The sequence below is a fragment of the Phacochoerus africanus genome, chromosome 9, assembly GCF_016906955.1.
Source record: "Phacochoerus africanus isolate WHEZ1 chromosome 9, ROS_Pafr_v1, whole genome shotgun sequence".
In the NCBI taxonomy this organism is placed as follows: Eukaryota; Metazoa; Chordata; class Mammalia; order Artiodactyla; family Suidae; genus Phacochoerus; species Phacochoerus africanus.
Window position 1 is genome coordinate 95,322,222 of NC_062552.1, and position 20,449 is coordinate 95,342,670.

At 41.9% G+C, this 20,449-nt stretch overlaps 1 protein-coding gene across 3 annotated transcripts in view; it reads right to left on the reverse strand.

Annotated features, from left to right (window-relative positions):
- Positions 1-20,449, reverse strand: part of DCAF5 (DDB1 and CUL4 associated factor 5) — a 93,922-nt gene that overhangs the window by 6,314 nt on the left and 67,159 nt on the right. For all 3 annotated transcript variants that reach the window (XM_047797564.1, XM_047797565.1, XM_047797566.1), the window contains exons 7-8: positions 18,801-18,867; positions 4,588-4,715 (exon numbers count right to left, since the gene is read on the reverse strand). In XM_047797564.1, coding sequence (XP_047653520.1) covers positions 4,588-4,715; positions 18,801-18,867 — 195 coding nt within the window. The remainder of the gene's footprint in view (positions 1-4,587; positions 4,716-18,800; positions 18,868-20,449) is intronic.

The following is a 20,449-nucleotide window of genomic DNA, read 5'->3' on the forward strand; positions in this document are numbered from 1 at the left end:
TTGTTTGAAGAGGTTCTCAAATTCTTGGTGAGACTCAATGTTCAGGAAACATTTAGACCTGACCTTCAGCAACAGGCTCAACATATAAGTGACTATCTCTGCAAACATTTGTCTCTGTTTATTTCTAAACATTTGTTGGCTTAGGAAAAAAATGAGCGGCTCAGAAGGCAAAGCCCCTTAGGATGTTTTCAGGTCTTAGTCTAAATTCTGGGTCAAATCTCTCACTTCCTCAGTCTAAAAACGTAAAATGTCACTAACCACATTGTATAATATGAAGATAAATCTATATGTACTTCCCAGAAACTCAGAATTCAACAGAATTACAAAATATTAATGGTGAGATGCTGGCCCAACTATCCAAAAAGCATAGGTTCTAATCTAATACCCAGCCCCCTATATCTTCACTTCAGGAATGAAAATCATAATACGGAAAGTCAGCTTTTATATGGGCTCTGGAATGTATTAAGCTGAGGTAGACTCTCATTCCTGAAGCTTGGAGTAATGGAACAAAATGCTGGATCCAGAGGCAGGAGGCTTGAGTGTGGGTTCCCACACAGTTCTAGTTCGCTGGGTGAAGCTCAGCGTCCTCATCTAAACAGTGAATTAGATGGGTCTCATCCAACCCTAAGATTCAGAGCTAAATAAAACCCCAATGCCAGACATCCAATCTTTAGTCCTCAAGAGACTCAGAGCACAGAGCTGCGGGAGCAGGCAGAACAGTAGGAACCCGAGCCCCACCACTCCACATGGCCCTGGGCAAATGACTTCACCCTTGAAACCTTTCTCGTCTGCAGAAACGAGAATGATGAAATGATAAACTCATACCAAACCATCAATAAATGTGATGCTGTCCTTTTCATTTGGCAACTGAATACCTCAGCCAGGAGGTTTTAGATCCATTCTCAAAGAGATTTTGAACACCAGAGACACTGACCATCCTGATGATGTTAGTTCTCACTCTTAAAATATCAATTTCAAACATCTGTAAATTAATTTTTTTTTTTTACACTGAAAGCCAACAACTCAGAAGTGAAGCAATGAAAACACAACTTCCTGTTGCATGTTAAATGTGGCTAGATAATCCTCTTCTTGGGGCAAGGTTCATGAGGAAAGGAGGAGGGATTAGTAGCTTTCTCACCAAGCCCAGTGAAAAGATTAGCTCAAAAGGCTTCTAAAGGAGTTCCCGTCATGGCTCAGTGGTTCACGAACCCTACTAGCATCCACGAGGTTGTGGGTTCCATCCCTGGCCTCGCTCAGTGGGTTAAGGATCTGGCATTGCCATGAGCTGTGGCTCTGGCGTAGGCCAGCAGCTACAGCTCTGATTGGACCCCTAGCCTGGGAACCTCCATATGCTGCCAGGGCAGCCCTAAAAAGACAAAACAACCAAAAAAAAAAAAAAAGGCTTCTAAGGAAAAGGACACTGTTCAATTCTTATTCAGACATCATCAAAATGGAAAGCAATTTAAGTAACAAGTGTTCTGATCTACACAGGTGACCATGACACGCTTGATGTTGCATCTCTAAGCCCTTTTCTCTCTCTGCGCTATTACACTAAATTTAGACATTTTCCCATCTACCAAGAAAAAAACCCCACACAAATAGAGACTTACATTGTTATTGAGGGATGCTAGACACTCTCTAACCTGGCTTCTAAGACCCCCTAGGCCCACCTTGGGCCTACCTTCTCACTCAGCCTTATTCTTAGCCCTCTCTTTATGCTCTTCATTTTGGCTATACATGGTCATTTTCTAAACAGGTCCAAAGGCTGCTGCTTCTGAGCATTTACTCAAAAGCACAATGCCTGGAACACAGTAGGTGATCAACAAATATTTACTGATTCAGTGAAATAATATCCATTCTCTCACCTTACAATGGTCTGCCTATCTTTTTTTTTTTTTTTGCTTTTTAGGGCCACAGCAACCTACAGCTCATGGCAACACTGGATCCTTAATGCACTGAATGAGGCCAGGGATCGAACCTGCGTCCTCATGGATACTAGTTGGGTTCATTACCACTGAACCATGATGGGAACTCTATGGTCTTCCTATCTTATGCCTCTCTCTTCTTTTACAGGCTTTTTCCTTCAAAATCTAGTTCAAGTATTATGCCAAGATTACCCCAGACTGGGGGGGAAAAAATCTCTTCTCTTCACACAGCAGTGTTTCTATCTCTTGTACACCTATTGCATTTTTTTATTACCTTTATTTCTTGTCTCTCCTACTGGGTCATCAATTCCTATGGGGACTTGCATTACCTTTCTTTGTGTTCCTCACAGGGCCTAGAACAAATTGCACACAGTAGGCACAGATCACAAATATAGGGTTAATAAACGAATCTTTATCTTTGAGGGAAAAATGCCAACATTTGCTTCACCTTCTTCTCTCATATTTAACTATAAAGCGAACCCCATTTTTTGCTAACTGTGGGCATTTAAGGGGATAGAAGACCTGTGATGGGTAAGAAGAGGCTGAGGATAACAACAGAGACTCTTCTCCTCCAGGCGGAAAGGACAAGTCAGGGAGAAGGTGGAGTCAGTGGAGAGAAAAGTGGAGAGAGAAAAGCAGGCTGGACTAGAATGTGGTAGACTACAACATAATACTCTTTAAGCCACTGATCCTCTCAGAAACAACCAAGTGCCATTAATTAAAATAGTCACAAATTGTCAGGCACAGGTAAATCATAAGCTGCTCCTAGACATCAAAAACATCGCTGGCATCCTCACATGGCGGACAGAAGAGACTCAAAGAGCTGCACTAACAGCACCGACCTAAGGCTTCATGTGGCTGGATGTGGCTCCTGGAGGTGCAGGATTCAGACCCCACTGGAATCCACAGTTCAGTCTGGATAACCTCACAGAGAGAATATTTCATTCTTCTTCTCCTCTGAGAACCTGGCTAGTTTCCAACCTATGACCTCCCAGGTGCAGACTCCAGTAGACTAAACAGTAACTGGGGAGAGAGCACAGGAGCATCCCAGAGTGCACAGCCAAGCAGGACTCTCCCTTCTAAAGAAGGTGCTCAAGCAGAGCTTTCTGAGAAAGAGGATGATGTCGACAGGCCCAGAGAAGATATGCTACTGTGCCAACACAAGCGCCACATAAAGGAGAAGGGAAGGGCCAAGGCAACGACCGGCCAAGCAAAGGACTACTGAAATGATCGAATCCAGCACCAGGGGCATCAGGCACTAGCATGGCAAGTGCAGCAGTACGCTGGGAAGAACAAAGAACAGGCTCTATCTTGGCTTTACCACTAAATTAGCAGTGTAATTAACCCCAGACAGTAAGTTTATAGTTTAAGCCCCATCATCTGTAAGCAGAAAAGTCAGTAAAAATGATCTAAAAGTCCTGTTCTTGTCTTGTGGGTACACAAGTGTGCGCAGTCATGAAAATCAGCCCTGATCCACATGCTCGACAAAACCCAAAGAAAACTGGAGTAAGGACAAATACAAATATTGACCCACACTCCAACATGACATGTCTGATAGCCTCCTCTGCCTCAGATACAACCTGGTTTAACTCTGGATATATACATACGCATATAAAGAACAAAAGACAAGGAAAAGTATCAATTCATTGAAAATAAAATTTTACTTTTCCCCTGAAAACTCCCTCAGGTTTTCAATGTCACTTTGGGGTAAAAAAACAAGACTTTCAATTTTTGCTGGGGGTGGCGACGAAGCACGGGGGTAGGGGTGGGGGTGGGGACGGACTATCTGGCCTTACTTAAAAATCAAGTTATCACAGGGTCCTCAGGAATTTATCATTTGCTCCGAACCCTCATTTTCTCAGATGTGGAAAAGGCTTTCTGGTGACTGGAATGGGAGTGATCAGCACTGGGCCATCCTTGGACACATCTATGGACACAGGCCAGGCTGGGTCTCTCAGTCACAAGCTCTAAAAATATTCCTTGGCAGGGTTAAGTTCATTCAGTCAATATGCAATTGATGCAAGCATTCAGCCTCAATCTCAACCACATGCAGCAGTTTTTGAGAGGTCCTGAGACAAGTTAGCTATGGTTCTGGCAGTCAGCTATATCTGTGCCATATGAGGACAGCAATGAATGCAAAGTACACACTGAGTAACTTAAGGGATGGTGGTTTCTTAGCCTCCAGATGGGGTTTGGAAAGTAGAATTCATCATTCTCCAGATCAAAGGCCACTGGAAACATAGCAACATACAGATAGTGCCTAGTTTCAAAGACTAGCAACATTTTTTTTTTTTTTTTTTTGCTTTTTAGGGCAGTACCCACAGCACATGGAGGTTCCCAGGCTAGGGGTCGAATCAGAACTGCAGCTGCCAGCCTACACCACAGCCATAGCAACACAGGATCCAGCTGTATCTTTCACCTGCAGCAGAGCTCATGGCAACGCCGGATCCTTAACCCACTGAGTGAGGCCAGGGATAAAACCCGAATTCTCATGGATACTAGTTGGGTTTGTTACTGCTGAGCCACAACAGCAACTCCCTAGTGACTATTTTGATAGAATTCTAATATGTTGAGATATGAGGTCCTACATAGGTTGCTTTAGTTTCTTCCATTTATAACTGCAATAATTTCTCTAAAAGGACAAAAGAGGAAGGTGCCTCACCTTGATAATCTTTTCTACGCCAGAAGAGCAGATCATGTAGGTGTGGGGGTTAAATCGGACCTGGTTGACAATTGACCGATGTCCTTTCAGCACCATGAAGGCTCCATTGACCACCCTACCAATGCCACCTGGGAAGACAGAAGGAAACAAAAACCAAAATGAAATGGATGAAAGCAATTATGTTCCAGTAATGGCAAACAACCAGTTCTTAACCAGAGCTGAGAGTTTTTTATTAACTGTACCACCAGCAGAATGCTTAATCGTATAGATAAAGTTGCTATGGAAAGAAAAAAGATGAAATATCTCTCAGCATATGTGCTCTTACCAAGAGCCTTTATTTAGCCTTTAAGCATTGCCCACGCCCACCCACTGCAATTCCATTGTCAATGAAGCCACAACCGCTTAAACATTTCTCAGATTTTTGATCCCCAAGATAGAATCCAAGTGTTACCTTAGAAAAGGCCAGTTGTGAGCAAAATGAGACTGAACTGCTTGAGGTTTTTTTTTTTTACTTTTATTAGGGCCGCACCTGCGGCATATGGAAGTGGCCAGGGGTCAAATCAGAGATGCAGCTGCCGGCCTACACCATAGCCACAGCACTACACCATAGCCACAGCAATGTGATATCCGAGCCGCGTCTGCAGCCTACACCACAGCTCACGGCAATACCAGATAGACTGAACTGCCTGGGAACAGTTAGGCAACTGAGCCAGGGACATGCAAAACCAGAAGCATATAATTACTTAAATGCACAAAAAAGATCTCTGATTCAGTTGCCCTCAATTTCTATGATGAAAACATCAAACAAAACAAACATACAAAAACCATTGGGGAAATAATAGAGAAAATCCTTTCTTCACCAATAGCAGAGACAACTAAGGAAAAAGAAAGGGTCACTTTAATAGTAAGCAGAGCCCAAGTACTGAGAATTAGAGATTGTGGGCCTTAAAGACACCATGTATAGAGGCCACTGCTAGAAAGCTGTATCTTAACAACCACCCTGTAGGCTTTCTTCTTCAATGACTGAGAAAAACGCCAGAGGTCTAGAACTTCTATCACAAATGAAAGTGTCATCAACTTGGGGTAATCTCAAAGGTTCAGCTTCACTAGTAAGGGCACAGTTCTGAATAAGGTCATTTCTGAGCAGCCACCAATAGCTCAGTAAGAACAGACCAACCTGCACCCCTGGCCAACTGGCAAAATGTGATGCATTCAGACACAAGCAAATGAGTATTCATTTATTTAAGCAATGAGCGTCTTCTTAGACTCTACCAGGAGCACGACACCATTAGGGCACAAAGTACCATCAGGCACCATCTCAGCTCTACATGCCTCCATCCTAAGTCCTTTGCACCAACATTCATCCTAAACAGTTCTCATCTCAGTATCTGGAGGGAAAATGGCTAGAACATTATCCCTTCTCCCTAAATAATCTGGTTCTGCAGTACATCTCTTCTGCTTTTGGCCTCCTGACACAACTCCTCTTTCATCTCTTTTGCCTCATGAAAGACATCTCTCTTTATTGCCACGTACATTTCTTTTTTCAGACAGCAAGAGGCTTCAGACTGTACTGATTTGCTCCCTGGTGGTGCCAACTTGGCTAGCACCAGCTGTTTACCTGGTTAGTGACAAGAATGTCCTTTGCCTAAATTTTTCCCCATATTTGATATTGTTAATATTTGAATTATCCAGAAATGGATAACACATTTACAGCTATTCATATTTCAGTCCAACATCATCACATTTGCTAATAAACCATAAAGGAGAAGAGAGCAGCTAGGACAAAGATGTGTTTTCATGGAGACAAAGGATCAGGAAAGGCTAAGCACCCAGGCAGCCTGAGGGCACTAGGTTCCTAGGGTGGAGGGAGAGGAGGGAAGGTAATCTGCGCCTAGTCAAAATGAACTTGAGAGAATTAAAGGAAAAGGGATCCTTGGGAATCTAAAACAGCTGTCTCAATACAGTGATCGCACCACCTCAAGGAGTTCCTCTGGATCTGTCTTTTCTACATCGGGTTGATTCAACAGGGAGCAGTCCTGTTCATGTTCTGAATGCTAGTTGCCAACATCCTACTCCTATCTATACCCCCACTGGGGTTGTCACTAGCAAAAAACTTAGGGTTTAACCTAGTACCAATCTCTTGCTTAATCCTTCTGCCTCTAAGAAAAGAAATTTAAGTGACTTCTTCCAAATAGCTAGTATTTGGCAGAGCCAGAATTTGAATCAGTCTTTTTGATTATAATCTGTTCTATCATATCATGATATGATAGATAAAGGCCATATCATGGCCTTTAACAAAGGGTGAGGTTTGAATAGGGATGGAATCAGGTCACAACTGATTTTTCTTTTTAAGTCCTTTATTTATTAATTTAATTAATTAATTAATCTGTCTTTTTGCCTTTTCTGGTTCCCAGGCTAGGGGTCTAATTGGAGCTATAGCTGCCGGCCTATGTCAGAGCCACAGAAACGTGGGATCCGAGCTGTGTCTGCAACCTACACCACAGCTCACAGCAACGCCAGATCCTTAACCCACTGAGAGAGACCAGGGATCGAACCCACAACCTCATGGTTCCTAGTTGGATTCGTTAACCACTGAGCCACGACGGGAACTCCTAAGTCCTCAGTTTAAAAGGAGGGAAGGAGAAGACTATGCAAATGGTATCCTGAGTGCAAGCTCTGTAATATCAGCCCAGGACATCGCCTCATATTGCTAATAGCGAACAGTTTGTGAGGGCAGAATAAGACCTCTTGTATACCTAGAATCCGGGGGGTAATGCCTGAACTAAAGCAGATATCCCTTGTTGAATGGACAGTGTTTCAGGAGAGGGCAATTCTAGAATAAGCACCACCAAGGAGGATAGATAGAAAGTCTCACATCTTGAAGAATCAGCTACCATAGAACTAAAGTCTATCAACCCACTAGGGGCCTAGTGAGGATCAAATCTGTCAATGATTACTTGGAATACAATTACAATAATTTTCAGATCTAAGGAATAATTAAAGGGTATCAATGCTTTAAAATTCAGACCATGTACAAACTGTTTCTACTGCTCTTAAATGCACTGTGACCTCATTTGGTTTCTCTTCTTGGCAGCAAATTTTTTTTTTTTTTTTTTTTTTGCCACGACCACAGCATGTAGAAGCTCCCAGACCAGAATCAAACCTGCGGCATAGCAGCTACCCAAGCCACTTCAGTGACGATGTCAGACCCTTAACCCTCGGGGCAACAAGAGAACTCCTTGGCAGTAATTTTAATACGATAATCTCTCCTTCCTATCCAAATGTGTATCCAGGAAATCTGAAAAAGTGGAAGAAGTCAATAGAACCAAGGGACTAAAGGTGAACACAGGTATGGGAAGAATTATTACTGCCATCTGTATAAGGCAGCCAAGGCTGCATACACAGAATCATAGCAATGAACAGGCTTCATAGAGGCTCTTTATAGTCCCTCTCCTGGTTTCTCAGTTTTAATTGACTGAATACAGCTCTCCGTACAGTTTACAATGATTTTTACAGAATACATTTTAATCAGTCTTGGAGATTTGCATAAATCAGATTTCTCTAGTCTGAAATGGCCAATGTCAAGATGCCAATACCAGTAAGAACATGGGGGTCTCCTCTTCTCCATTATCTAACTGAAGCCTGTCCATCAATGGCAGAAGCAAATTGGAAGAAGTTAGGCAAGGGATATTTTTTTTTCTTTCTCTTTTTTTTTGCCACCACCCTACAGCTACACCAGATCTGAACTAGGTCCCCGACTCACTGAGCAGGGCCAGGGATCAAACCTGTATCCTCATGGATATGAGTCAGATTCTTTTCCACTGCACCACCATTGAACTCCTTTTTTTTTTTTTTTTTTGCTTTTGGCTGCACCTGCGGCATATGGAGGCTCCCAGGCTAGGGGTCCAATCGGAGCTACAGCTGCTGGCCTACACCACAGCCACAGCAACGCAGGATCTGAGAGCCACATCCAAGACCCACATCACAGCTTGACGGCAACGCCAGATCCTTAACCCACTTATCGAGGCCAGGGATTGAACCCGCAATGTCATGGTTCCTAGTCGGATTCGTTTCCTCTGTGCCACGACGGGAACTCCAGGAACATTTTTTTCCCAAGAACTGTATAACTTACAGAGTCTCCCTTGAGGGTCGTCCTTCATCCATGGGTGAGAGGCCTAGTGAGGATCAACCTCACCCATGGTTACTGAACTGAGTCACAACCTAATCACTAATAAAGGTACCAATGAATAAAACAGCACATACCCAGGAAAAAGGACCTTACCTATCCTTGAGCTGTCATTTGTTTATACAGTTCTGTACAAACCAATGGTCATTTCTCTGAATCATCTGCTCCGGCCAGCTCAGCCAAACATGTTTACATCACTTTGTAGGGTTTTTTTTTATAAGTTGAGGTCAAAATTCCCATATCCGCATCTTTCCTTTGATTCAGAAGGGATGCTAGGGAAGTAGGGATGCATATCTTACTTATCCTACTGTAAGAGCTCAGAAAAGAAAATGAGTGCATCATCTCCTAAGATTCCAGCATCAGTGACTCACTCACTGTCTTGGTATCCCAGGATCCCAGAAAACACAAGGGAATCAGAGAAGACATCTTGCTCAGAACCCTGATAAAGACCTTTGTAAAATGCCACAGCCAAATGTTTCCCCAGAGAAGACAAGGTGCTAAGCCTACAGGCCCTCATTTTCCTCTTTTCTTATCTATGCTCCTCTTTTCATAACATTCAGCCAGAGATTTATCCCCTCAAGCCTTTCAAGAGGGTCAGGATACCACTCCCATGTCTTACCAACTGCAGTTACTTCTGTTTCTTGTCAATTTCATTCACTCTAACAAAGTCCTACAAGAATGACTATGCTTTCAACTGAAAAGCTAAAAGCAACCTGGTCAGGATTTCTAGATGTCTTGGTCTAACAGCAACTTATCAATCATGCTGGAAAGTGGTCCTTAAAGGCACTTGGGACTACAGAACAGGACACAAATATTTTGTTCTGAAATAAACCCCAAATCAACCTGGATAAAAGTGGAAGTATAATTTTCTTGTCAGAGTCTGAATTTCCACCCCATCCTAGTGACCTGTTCATTAATGGGTAGGAGTTCTCAAACACCTCTTTGCAAAAGGAAGGAAAAACCTAGAGCACTGCTTAGGGGTTCCCATCTCAGATAACACTGAGATTAAGGAGGGGGAAGTGTGAAAGCAGTAATGAGGAAACAGGAACAGGGACTAGATGACTGGAAGGGGCTGCTAGAAGATAAGAAATAGCAAAAAGACAAAAAAAAAATATAGGCATAAAAAGACTTAACAAGTGATTGTTAAATTGAAATTAGTGGAGAACACTGTATGAGTGTGAGTGTTTTGTTTTGTTTTGGTTTGGTTTTGTTTTGTTTTTTTATTATTTTATTTTTCTTTTTTTAAACACCTCAATACTCAGGTAAAAAATGGTATAGGAAATGCTTTTAGCATTTCATGGGAGAGCTTCACCTGGCAGTTCTAGATTGGGGAAATAAACAAAATCCTGCATAACACACTGATAGGGCAAGATGGTAAGTTGCAAAGACATATAAAGGAGCAGTACTACTTTGTAGGGAGAGAAGCTAAAAAATCAGGTAACAGATGCAATGGACATCAAACTCTGTGATTGTCTATTCCTTCCTTAAGCAATAAGACCTGAGTTTGGAAAAATCCAATGGTTAATTCAGTCCTCATCCTACTCATCTTATTTGACTTATTAGCAAGATTCAACAGAGTTGCCTCCCCTTTGACACACACTTTTCGCTGCCTTCCTAGGATCATCTTTTTTTTTTTTTTGTCTGTCTTTTTGCTATTTCTTGGGCCGCTCCCATGGCATATGGAGGTTCCCAGGCTAGGGGTCGAATCGGAGCTGTAGCTGCCAGCCTACGCCAGAGCCACAGCAAGGTGGGATCCGAGCCGCATCTGCGACCTACACCACAGCTCACGGCAACGCCAGATCGTCAACCCACTGAGCAAGGGCAGGGATTGAACCCGAAACCTCGTGGTTCCTAGTCCGATTCGCTAACCACTGCGCCACGATGGGAACTCCCTAGGATCATCTTCTTTTGGTTTTCCTGCTACCTCACTGGTCAATCCTTCTTGATTTCATTTTTGGCTCTTTTCCCTGGCTTCTTAACAGGAGGATGTCTCAGTCTTTGGTCTCCTTCTCTTGACTGGCTAAGCTCATTTACTCACTGGTGATCTCAATCAATGGTGATCTCATCCAGTCTTGTGGCTTTACATACTTCCTACAGGATACCAAAACTCAGAAAGTCCAGACCTCTGTACCTCTATATCCATCCAAATTATTCAACACTCTTTCTTGATGTTTAAGAGATATCTAAAACTCTGCCTGCTCTCCCTCCCCCCAGTCTCATCTAGCATGAAATTCTGATGGCTTTACTTTCAAAATAGATCTAGACTCCAATTCCTATTACTTGGTTCAAGCTACCATCACCACTCACTTACATTATGAGAGATTCCTACTAGTTCTCATTTCTACCCTTGGCAACCCCACTCCTACCATCTACCCTCAACTTAGTAGTCAGGGTGATGTTGTTAAAGTTAGATCAGGAGTTCCTGCTGTGGATCAGTGGGTTATGAACCCGGCTAGTATCCATGAGGATGCAGGTTCAATCCCTGGCCTCGCTCAGTGGGTTAAGGATCTGGCGTTGCCGTGAGCTGCAGTGTAGGTTGCAGATGTGGCTTGGATCCTGCGTTGCTATGGCTGTGGTGTAGCCTGTAGCTTGACCCCTAGCCTGAGAACTTTCATGTGCCATACGTGCAGTGCTAAAAAGAAAGGAAAAAAAAAAAAAAAAAAGGCAGATCAAGTCCTCTGCTCCAAACTCCTTAACAGCTCTCTACTTCGCTCACGGAAAGGGCCTGCATGACTACACACCCTGATACCCCACTTACCTCTGTGACTAACCCCTACTGTTCTATTCTCCCTGCTCTCACTCTGCTTCAGCACATTGATTTCCTTGCTGTTTCTCAAACACTCCAGGCACATTCTCACTTCAAATCCTTCACTGTGGCTCTACTTGAAATGCTCTTACCCTAGATTTCTATAAGGCTTCCTCACCACTTTGAGGTTTTTTCAAATGTGACCTTCCCAATGAGGACTACACTGAATATCCCATCTAAAATTACATTTCCTTGACCCCTCCCCGTATCACTTCCTATCTGCCTTATTCTGCTCTACTTTTTTTACAAAGCACTTTAACCTTTTAAACATACTGTGTAATTCATTGTATCTATTGTTCATTGTCTATTTTCCCCACTAGAATGCAAGCCCAGGGATGGCAGGGCTCTTTTGCTCTTCTGCTGTATCCTAAACTTCTAGAAGAGTGCCTAGCGTGTGGTAGGTTTTCAACAAATATTTGATAAATGAATGAAAAGGGACAAGCGCATTAGACTGTGGAATATAAGCATGCAGGGAAAAACCCAATCTCCTTTAGGGGGCTTCATCATCCAACGTGGATCCAAGTATCTCTCTCCATCTTCCCGCCATCAATTTTGGATGTTTCTTTTATAACGCTTTGACTACAGTAAGAGCAGAGAAATAAAGGGGCTAAGATCCTACCAATCCTTCAAGGTCCTCTGAAAAGCAATTCTGTAAAAAACGGACCCCCCCAAATCTCTTCAAGCCCTCCTTAATAATCTTTTTAATAGGCCGTGGGACCCCCCCCCCCCCCCGTTTGGTTTGTTTGTTTCCCTTTTTTGGCTGCCCCAGGGCATATGGAGTTCCTGAGCTAGGGATCAGATCCAAGCTACAGCTACTGCAATACCAGATCCTTAACCCACTGTGCCAGGCCAGGAATCAAACCCACATCCTAGTGCTCCTAAGATGCCACTGATCCGTGGCATGATAACAGTAACTCCAGAAACCCATTTTTAAATTTAGTGTGCACACACATAGCCTTTTCTCACCCCTCTTAGATTGGAAGTTCCTAGAGGGCAAGAAAGTATTTATCTTTCAATCACCCATAAGATGGGCATAACGTCTTATCTAAGGATACTCAACTAAGTGAACACATTAAAGTAAATCTCATTATTTTCTCTGGAACAAGGTTTCAGGGAGAAAGCTACTATCTACCAAAATGAGGTTTGGTAAGTACCTGTTCAGACAATTAGCTATTTCATTTCTGACTCCAGTGGTAGAATTAAGAGGTACTGTGAGGGGCAAAGGACTAGTTCTTTCCCCCCATATATATAAAAAAGTTGTCCAAACAACCTCTTAGTAATCCCAAAAGGCCCAAGTAAACAATATTTCCAGGGCTCCAAGTTTGAAACCATAAAGAAAAATACAGTTAGGGTACTGACAATACAGAGAGAGCAGTGGCTGCCTCCTGGGGATCATGTAACCATTTAAGAGTTAAGAAAAGCCAGATGGGGACAGCCAGTGCTGTCAGTAAAGCTCAAAGAGCTCCAGAGAGCAACACTTAATTGCACAAAAAAGACAATTATCCTCAGTTCTTCTTCATCGTCTGTACTTCACATGTGTCTGCAACCAACTACTTGTGACCAATTAAAAACAGTTGTTCTTCCAGTTACATGGGAGGAAAAAGCAGATGCTCAGGCCTAACTCACTGAGAGTAAATGAATGTCTAAAAAATGGAGGAGAAACAGAGAGCGCACACATATGCAGGCCCACGGAAGTGCATTCGCAGCTGTTTCCAGCCTACTTTGTGAGCGCACTGGCAGTGGGGGTGGCTGCAGTGACTTGGCAGTTGAAGCTGCATGTTTTCCCCCTCCATTCAGGGAAAAATTTGTCATGTAACTTCCCCGCTCTTAAACTACTGATGAGTCAAGAGCAGCCTTCATGCAAGAAAAACTCAACTGACCATTCAGGAGGGCACCAGATGAGGACCATGTCCTGTCTCTAAGGAGTTTTTCAGAGGAAAGTTACACGGGAGAAAGCTTTTTTATTTTTTGTCTTTTTTTAGGGCCACATCCGTGGCATAAAAAAGGAGGTTCCCAGGCTAGGGGTCAAATCAGAGCTACAGCTGCCAGCCTTAGCACAGCCATAGCAACTGGGATCCGAGCTGCATTTGTGACCCACACCACAAGCTCATGGCAACACTGGATCCTTAACCCACTAAGTGAGGCCAGGGATCAAACCTGCATCCTCATGGATACTAGTCAGACTCGTTACTCTTGAGCCACAACGGGAACTCCAAGAAAACTTTTTTAATGAGTTACAGCAACATTTAGTAGCTACTGAGTACCCTTGCAATATCCCTAAGAAGGTAGATATTGTTATCATTGTGGGTGTTGCTTGTATTGTTAATATTATTATTTTACAGATGAAGAAATGAAAGTTTGGCAAGGTTAAACAATTTTTCCAGAGCCTCCAACCAGAAGACAAATGCATCAGGAATGCATCAGGCCTACTAATTCTATTATGTTATACTTCTTTCCATAAAACTAAGGTGTTAGTGTAGAGAGCAACCTCAGAGAAAACAACTGTCAGTGAAAACCCTAACACCTTCCCCAAGAATTAGGGAAAAGGGAAGGAGAAAGCACTATGAATATTTTCCGGAGACATTCATCTCTGCCACCTGTTGTCAAATCCATTACTCTTATTACCTGAGTTACTAGGAAGCAAATGCTTTGGAAATTACAAATCTATGAGCATTGATCTTACAGATAGCAATGTCTTACATTTGACAGCACATAGTTTTCAGAAAGCGTCCAAGACTGTTAAATCATTCCATGATATGAGGTGGTAGGGCAGGGGATGGGAGTGGCAATTCTATAGAAGAAACTGAGATTCAGACAACTGATGTTACATAACCTGCCTAGAATCACTCAATCAGTTAGTTACTGGCATCACAGGACTTGAATACAGGTATGATTTTAAGCCTGATGCTCTTCCAGTATACCACAGTGGCTCCATATATAACTGCCAATCTGTTTATTTTATCTTCAGAATTATCACATAAAAACAGATGCTCTTCCTACATACTTCAGAGGTGTAAAACATATTCTGATGGGCTTTTTCTTTGGTGTAGCAAAATTCCCAGTTCTATTTCTTCCTCTGATTTTTAAAGAGGCTTTTAGAAATGAGTTGTTACTGGACATTAACTAAGAAGTTGAGCCTAATCTTCCAGATAGCAAAATTTACTGTGGATATTAGGTCTTACATTAAGAAATGATTTCCGCCGCCCACTAGGAAGCCATATGAGAATTACTTAATTAGCATACTGGCTAATTCTGTACTATTTATATAATAAATAAATTTCTTCCCTTTGGAATTTGTGTAGCAAAAAACTTTCCACAGTGATGGTCTATCTTTCTGAACAGGAGAGTAGAGAAGAAACAGATGCCCTTGCTTTTGGCTCACACTCAGGACTGTTCTCCATTTAGTTTTCTCAGCATTTGGCATGCACTGAGAAGCACACAACAGGCATTCAATAAATGCTGATTGCTTGTCATCTGATTATGCCATTAAGGCAAGTAATAGCAAGCTAGCTTCCCCATATTAGCCAGCCTCAGTATCTTAATTTCAACTGGGATGAACAGACAGTAAGCTCAGCCTTATTCCAGATTTAAGTCAGAGGCAGAGGATTAGTAGGAATTTCCAGATAGACTTTTTGTCATCTAAGCATTCAAAGCTAGAACCCAAAAAGGCATCTAGCCCTTTTTTGGGGGGAGGGGTGCAACTTCTATTTATTTAGTTATTTTTTTATGATTATCTTTTATTTTTTATTTATTTTTGTCTTTTAGGGCCACACCTGTAGCATATGGAGGTTCCCAGGTTAGGAGTCCAACTGGAGCTACAGCTGCCGGCCTATGCCCCAGATACAGCAACGCTAGATTTGAGCCATGTCTGCAACCTACACCACAGCTCATGGCAATGTTGGATCCTTACCCACTGATGGAGACCAGGGATCAAACCCTTGTCCTATGGATACTAGTCGGGTTTGTTAACCACTGAGCCACGATGGGAACTCTGCATCTAGCCCTTCTTACGTTATTGTTTAACTTGCTGAACCTTACTAAATATTTTAAAAATATTTATTGCCAACATCTAAAAATAGAGAGATTACATATAAAAATTAGAGGTGCTATAGACACAGAGAATAGATTTGGGTTGCCAAGGGGGAGGGGGAAGGAGTGGGATGGATTGGGAGTTTGGGGATAGTAGATGCAAATTGCTACATTTAGAATGGATAAGCAATGCGGCATAGCTCAGGGAACTATATCCAATAACTTGTGGTAGAACATGATTGAATATGAGAAAAAGACTGTAGGGAGTTCCTGACTAGCATCCATGTGGATGCAAGTTCAACTCCTGGCCTTGCTCAGTGAGTTAAGGATCTGGTGTTGGCACGAGCTGTGATTGTAGGTAGCAGACTCAGCTCGGATCCGGCATTGCTGTGGCTGTGGCAATTTGACCCCAGCCCAGGAACTTCCATATGCTGCAGGTGTGGCCCTAAAAAGAAAAAAAAAAATGTATATATATATATGTATAACTGGGTCACTTTGCTGTACAGCAGAAATTGTCAGAACACTGTATATCATCTATTATTAAAAAAAAATACCAAAAAAAAAATAGAGGGGCTAAATATCTCTGAAGGACAGACAGGGCTGAAAAGAGGATGAGCTGAAAGGTTGTATAAAGAGCAATGCACCATCACACTCTTCCCCAAAGCACGCATGGCCAGGAAACCGCCCCATCCCCACACAAACAGAGGCCTGGGGGTGCCAACTGGAGTTAAATTTTTCTTTACTGTGACCAGAAGGCTCTAAGTGTCAAATTTTTTGTCTTGGATTTGAGTTACTGTTACAATTATTACTGGAACACAATTAATCAAAACAAATATACTTTTGGGAGGGAGATAAATTAGGAGTTTGGGATTAACATATACACACTACTACACATAAAGAAGGACCTACTGTGTAACATAGGGAACTATACTCAATATCTTGTAATAACCTGTAATGGAAAAAATCTGAAAAAGAATATATACACACACACACAGATTTATAACTGAATCACTTTTCTATACACTTGAAACTAACACATTGCAAATTATACTTCAATATTTAAAAACATGCTTTTAATGTTTTATAAAAACCAATTACTATAAAAAGAAGCAATTTATTATAAGTGCCTAAGAAGAAAAGGGAGAAAATAAGGGGGGGGGTTAGGTTATAGCCATTATGATTAAAGGATATTTCTGTTTGGGGCACTGTGGAGGTGTTTTTAATACCTTAAGAGCAATGCACCATGCCAAGGTTCAAACGGTTAGAAATTTGTGGGTTATTTTTGATTTTCTGGTGTTTTTTGTTTGTTTTTTGTAAAGTGGGAGAAGGACAAAGGGAAAGAGGGAGGTGGGAAAGGAGAATGAGTAACTTCTTAGGAATATGTCAAAAAATACATATGGAATTTGAGAATCTGGAAAGGGATTCCTTTCAACCAGTTGTGTCTATACAATCCTTGGAAAGTCCAGGCACCAATTTCCCGGGTTTTTTGTTGTTTTTTTTTTTGTCTTTTGTCTTTTTTTTAGGACTGAACCCACGGCACATGGAGGTTCCCAGGCTAAGGGTCTGATGGGGCTGTTGCTGCCAGCCTACGCCACTGCCACAGCAACGCCAGATCCGAGCCACGTCTGTGACCTACACCACAGCTCACGGCAATGCTTGACCCTTAACCCACTGAGCGAGGCCAGGGATCGAACCTACAACCTCATGGTGATTTGTTTCCACTGAGCCACGATGGGAACTCCCAATTTCCCAATTTTAATACTGGAATCCTAAATCAACCACTAGGGTCCCTGCCAAACCAGAGATTGCATAACCATCTGCTTATAAAGTAGCCCAACAAAGGCCTACACCCTCAAGCCAGTACAGAAACGAGCAGAGGAGTGAAAAAAAATATCCAATACTACTGCTAATTCTTTCCCCTTCTCTCTTTAGGCAATCATGAAAAAGATTCCAGAGAACAGTCCTGGGGAAGAGAGATAATCCATTTTCTATTTTAAAAGTCACACTGATTAAAAGCTTTTTAATGTAAAATACACTATTAAGCCCAAATATTATTTCTCAGCTAATCAATCTAGGATCTATGGGTACGGGAGACTTAAGACAGAACTGTCTCTCGTGCTAGAACGTGACTTTTTGTTCAGATAGACTGCGGCTGTCCTGTCTGGTTGTACTTCAAAGATAAGATGCTTCACTCATGTTTTCCAAATCCCAGAAGGGGAAAAAAGCCTTTTGCAACTTGTTTAGTAATCAGACCACAACAACAGAATAGTTTCCAAAAGTAAGCCTTACATTTTGAAAGGCAGATATTTGGTAACAATATTGTTAAGTCATCAATAGGCAAGCCAGCAGCTTCTCTAAACTCTGAGCACTAGGTACCCTTTGTGTAATATCATTGACACAGTCCTCTATTACTTTCCTCATGGCCATTTTCCAGTTTGATGCCATGTATCACCTGGAGCAGATGGCTGTATTGAGCTGTCCTAAGAATAAAAAATAGACATTTTTCTACCAGTAGGAAGCAACTAATGTTAACACTCATCTGAGCATGTGAGGACACTACTATTAAGAATGAAGAATGATACATGCTGTTTGAAAGCTCAAGTGGCCTAGATCCAAATATATGGAAAGCTGAAGACTTTTTTTTCCCAGAGTACATCTAGGAAACTGCAGAAATATTTCTTCCTAATTTCTCTGATTCCCTGGGGCCACCCAAACCACAGGGAGTAAATCTGACCATCAAAAAAAAAAAAAAAAAAAGTTTCCCCTTAATTAACACCACCAGAGAGCGCCAAGGAAAGGCAGAAGCCCTACCAACTGTTTTTAGAGTATCAGGCAGGAATGTGCACGTGGATAGTAAAGGTAAAGCATATAAAAGGCAAGGTAAAAAATATTCCAAGTGTGAAGTAGGAGAGAGGAAGATGGACATAAAGAAGACCTATGAAGCCTAAAGAAAAGTTCTTAGAAGGAAAAAAAATCTGAGTACCATTATGTCAGATAAGATTATGCATGAAGGTTATAGTTAAATCTGGCTAATTTTTACTTTAAAATTTTCTTTGGTCATTTTCCCAATAAACTTTTTATATTAAAAGAGAAATATTTCGCTCTATTGCTACAGATCTGTCCTTTCACAGCATGCCAAAGGTTATTAGCAAAGCCAACATTAGCAGCAGGTTCACATAGAGATGTACTCACCTGCTTCTGGATCTGCAGGAATTCTCCACATGTACAAGTTGAAGTCATCAGAGCCTGAAAGGATGTACTGTTGAGACAAAAAAAAAAATCTATTTATTACTTATGTACTGATTGATAACATATCTATATCTCTCCACCTATTTATCTATACAGAGAAAGTTTTATTTTGTTTTGTTTTCTTTTCTGGCTGCTTTGCAGCATATGGAGTTCCTGGGCCAGGAACCTATGCCACAGCTTCGGCAACATGGGATCCTCAACCCACTGCACTGGGCCAGGGATGGAACCTGCATCCCAGCGCTCCAGTGATGACACCTATCCTGTTGTGCCAGAGCAGGAACTCAGGGAAAGATTTCTTTTAAAAAAAAAAAAAGATGAATGAATATATATCCATAAGATACCACATAGCAAATACTCTCAAAAGTATCTGTAAATCAGCAGTTCCCTGGTGGCCTAGCGGGTTAAAGATTGACCTAGTGTTGTCACTCCTATGGCGTGGGTTTGATCCCTGGCCCAGGAACCTCCTCCACATGCTGCACGTGTGCCCCCCCCCAAAAAAAAGTATTTGCAGACAAAAGCTTCTTTGACTAAAACTCAACAACAAACAATCTGACGGTAATTGGCAAATGACACAAATGGCCAACGACATGAAAAGATGCTTAACATCACATTAGGAAACATTAGGGAAATGAAAATGAAAACCATAATGAGATACCATTTCACACCCATTAGGATAGCAATTCCCAAAAGCAAAGAAACAGAAGACAAGTGTTTGGAGTTCTCGATGTGGCTCAGTGGAGACAAACACAACTAGTATCCATGAGGATGAGGGTTTGATCCCTGGCCTCACTCATTGGGTTAAGGATCTGGCATTGCCACGAGCTGCGGTGTAGGTTGCAGACGTGGCTCAGATCTCACACTGATGTGACTGTGGTGTAGGCCAGCAGCTGTAGCTTCGATTTGGCCCTTAGCCTGGGAACTTCCATATGCCTTGCGTGTGGTCCTAAAAAGATCAACAACAACAACAACAAAAAGATATTTTGGAGTTACCTTGTCTTAAAGTGTTAAAAACAAACAAACAAAAAAAGCGTTGGTGAGAATGTGGAGAAACTACTGGCACTCTCATGCATTGCCAGTGGAACTACATAATGGCACAGCCACTGGGGAACACGGTAAAAAGTTAAACAACCATACAACCCAGAATGACCACACAACCCAGAAATTCCACTCCTAGGTATGTATAAAAGAATTGAAAGCATGGACTTGAGATATCTACACGCCAATGTTTATAGACGAATGCTCACCATAGCCAGAAAGTGGAAATGACCTAAATATCCATAAAAAAGATGAATGGATAAACAAAATGTGATATATCCATACAATGGAATATCATTCAGCTTTTAAAAAGGAAGTTCTAATACATGCTACAACATGGATGAATCTTGAAGACATGCTAAGTGAAACAAGCCAGGTACAAAAAGAAAATATTGTGTGATTCGACATACATGGGGAACCAAGAGTGGTCAAATTCATGGAGACAGAATGCAGAATGGTAGGTGCCAAACACTTAAGGACGGGAGAAATGGGGAGCCACTGTTTAACAGATAGAGTTTCAATTTGGGAAGATGAAAAAGTTCTGGAAATGGACAGTT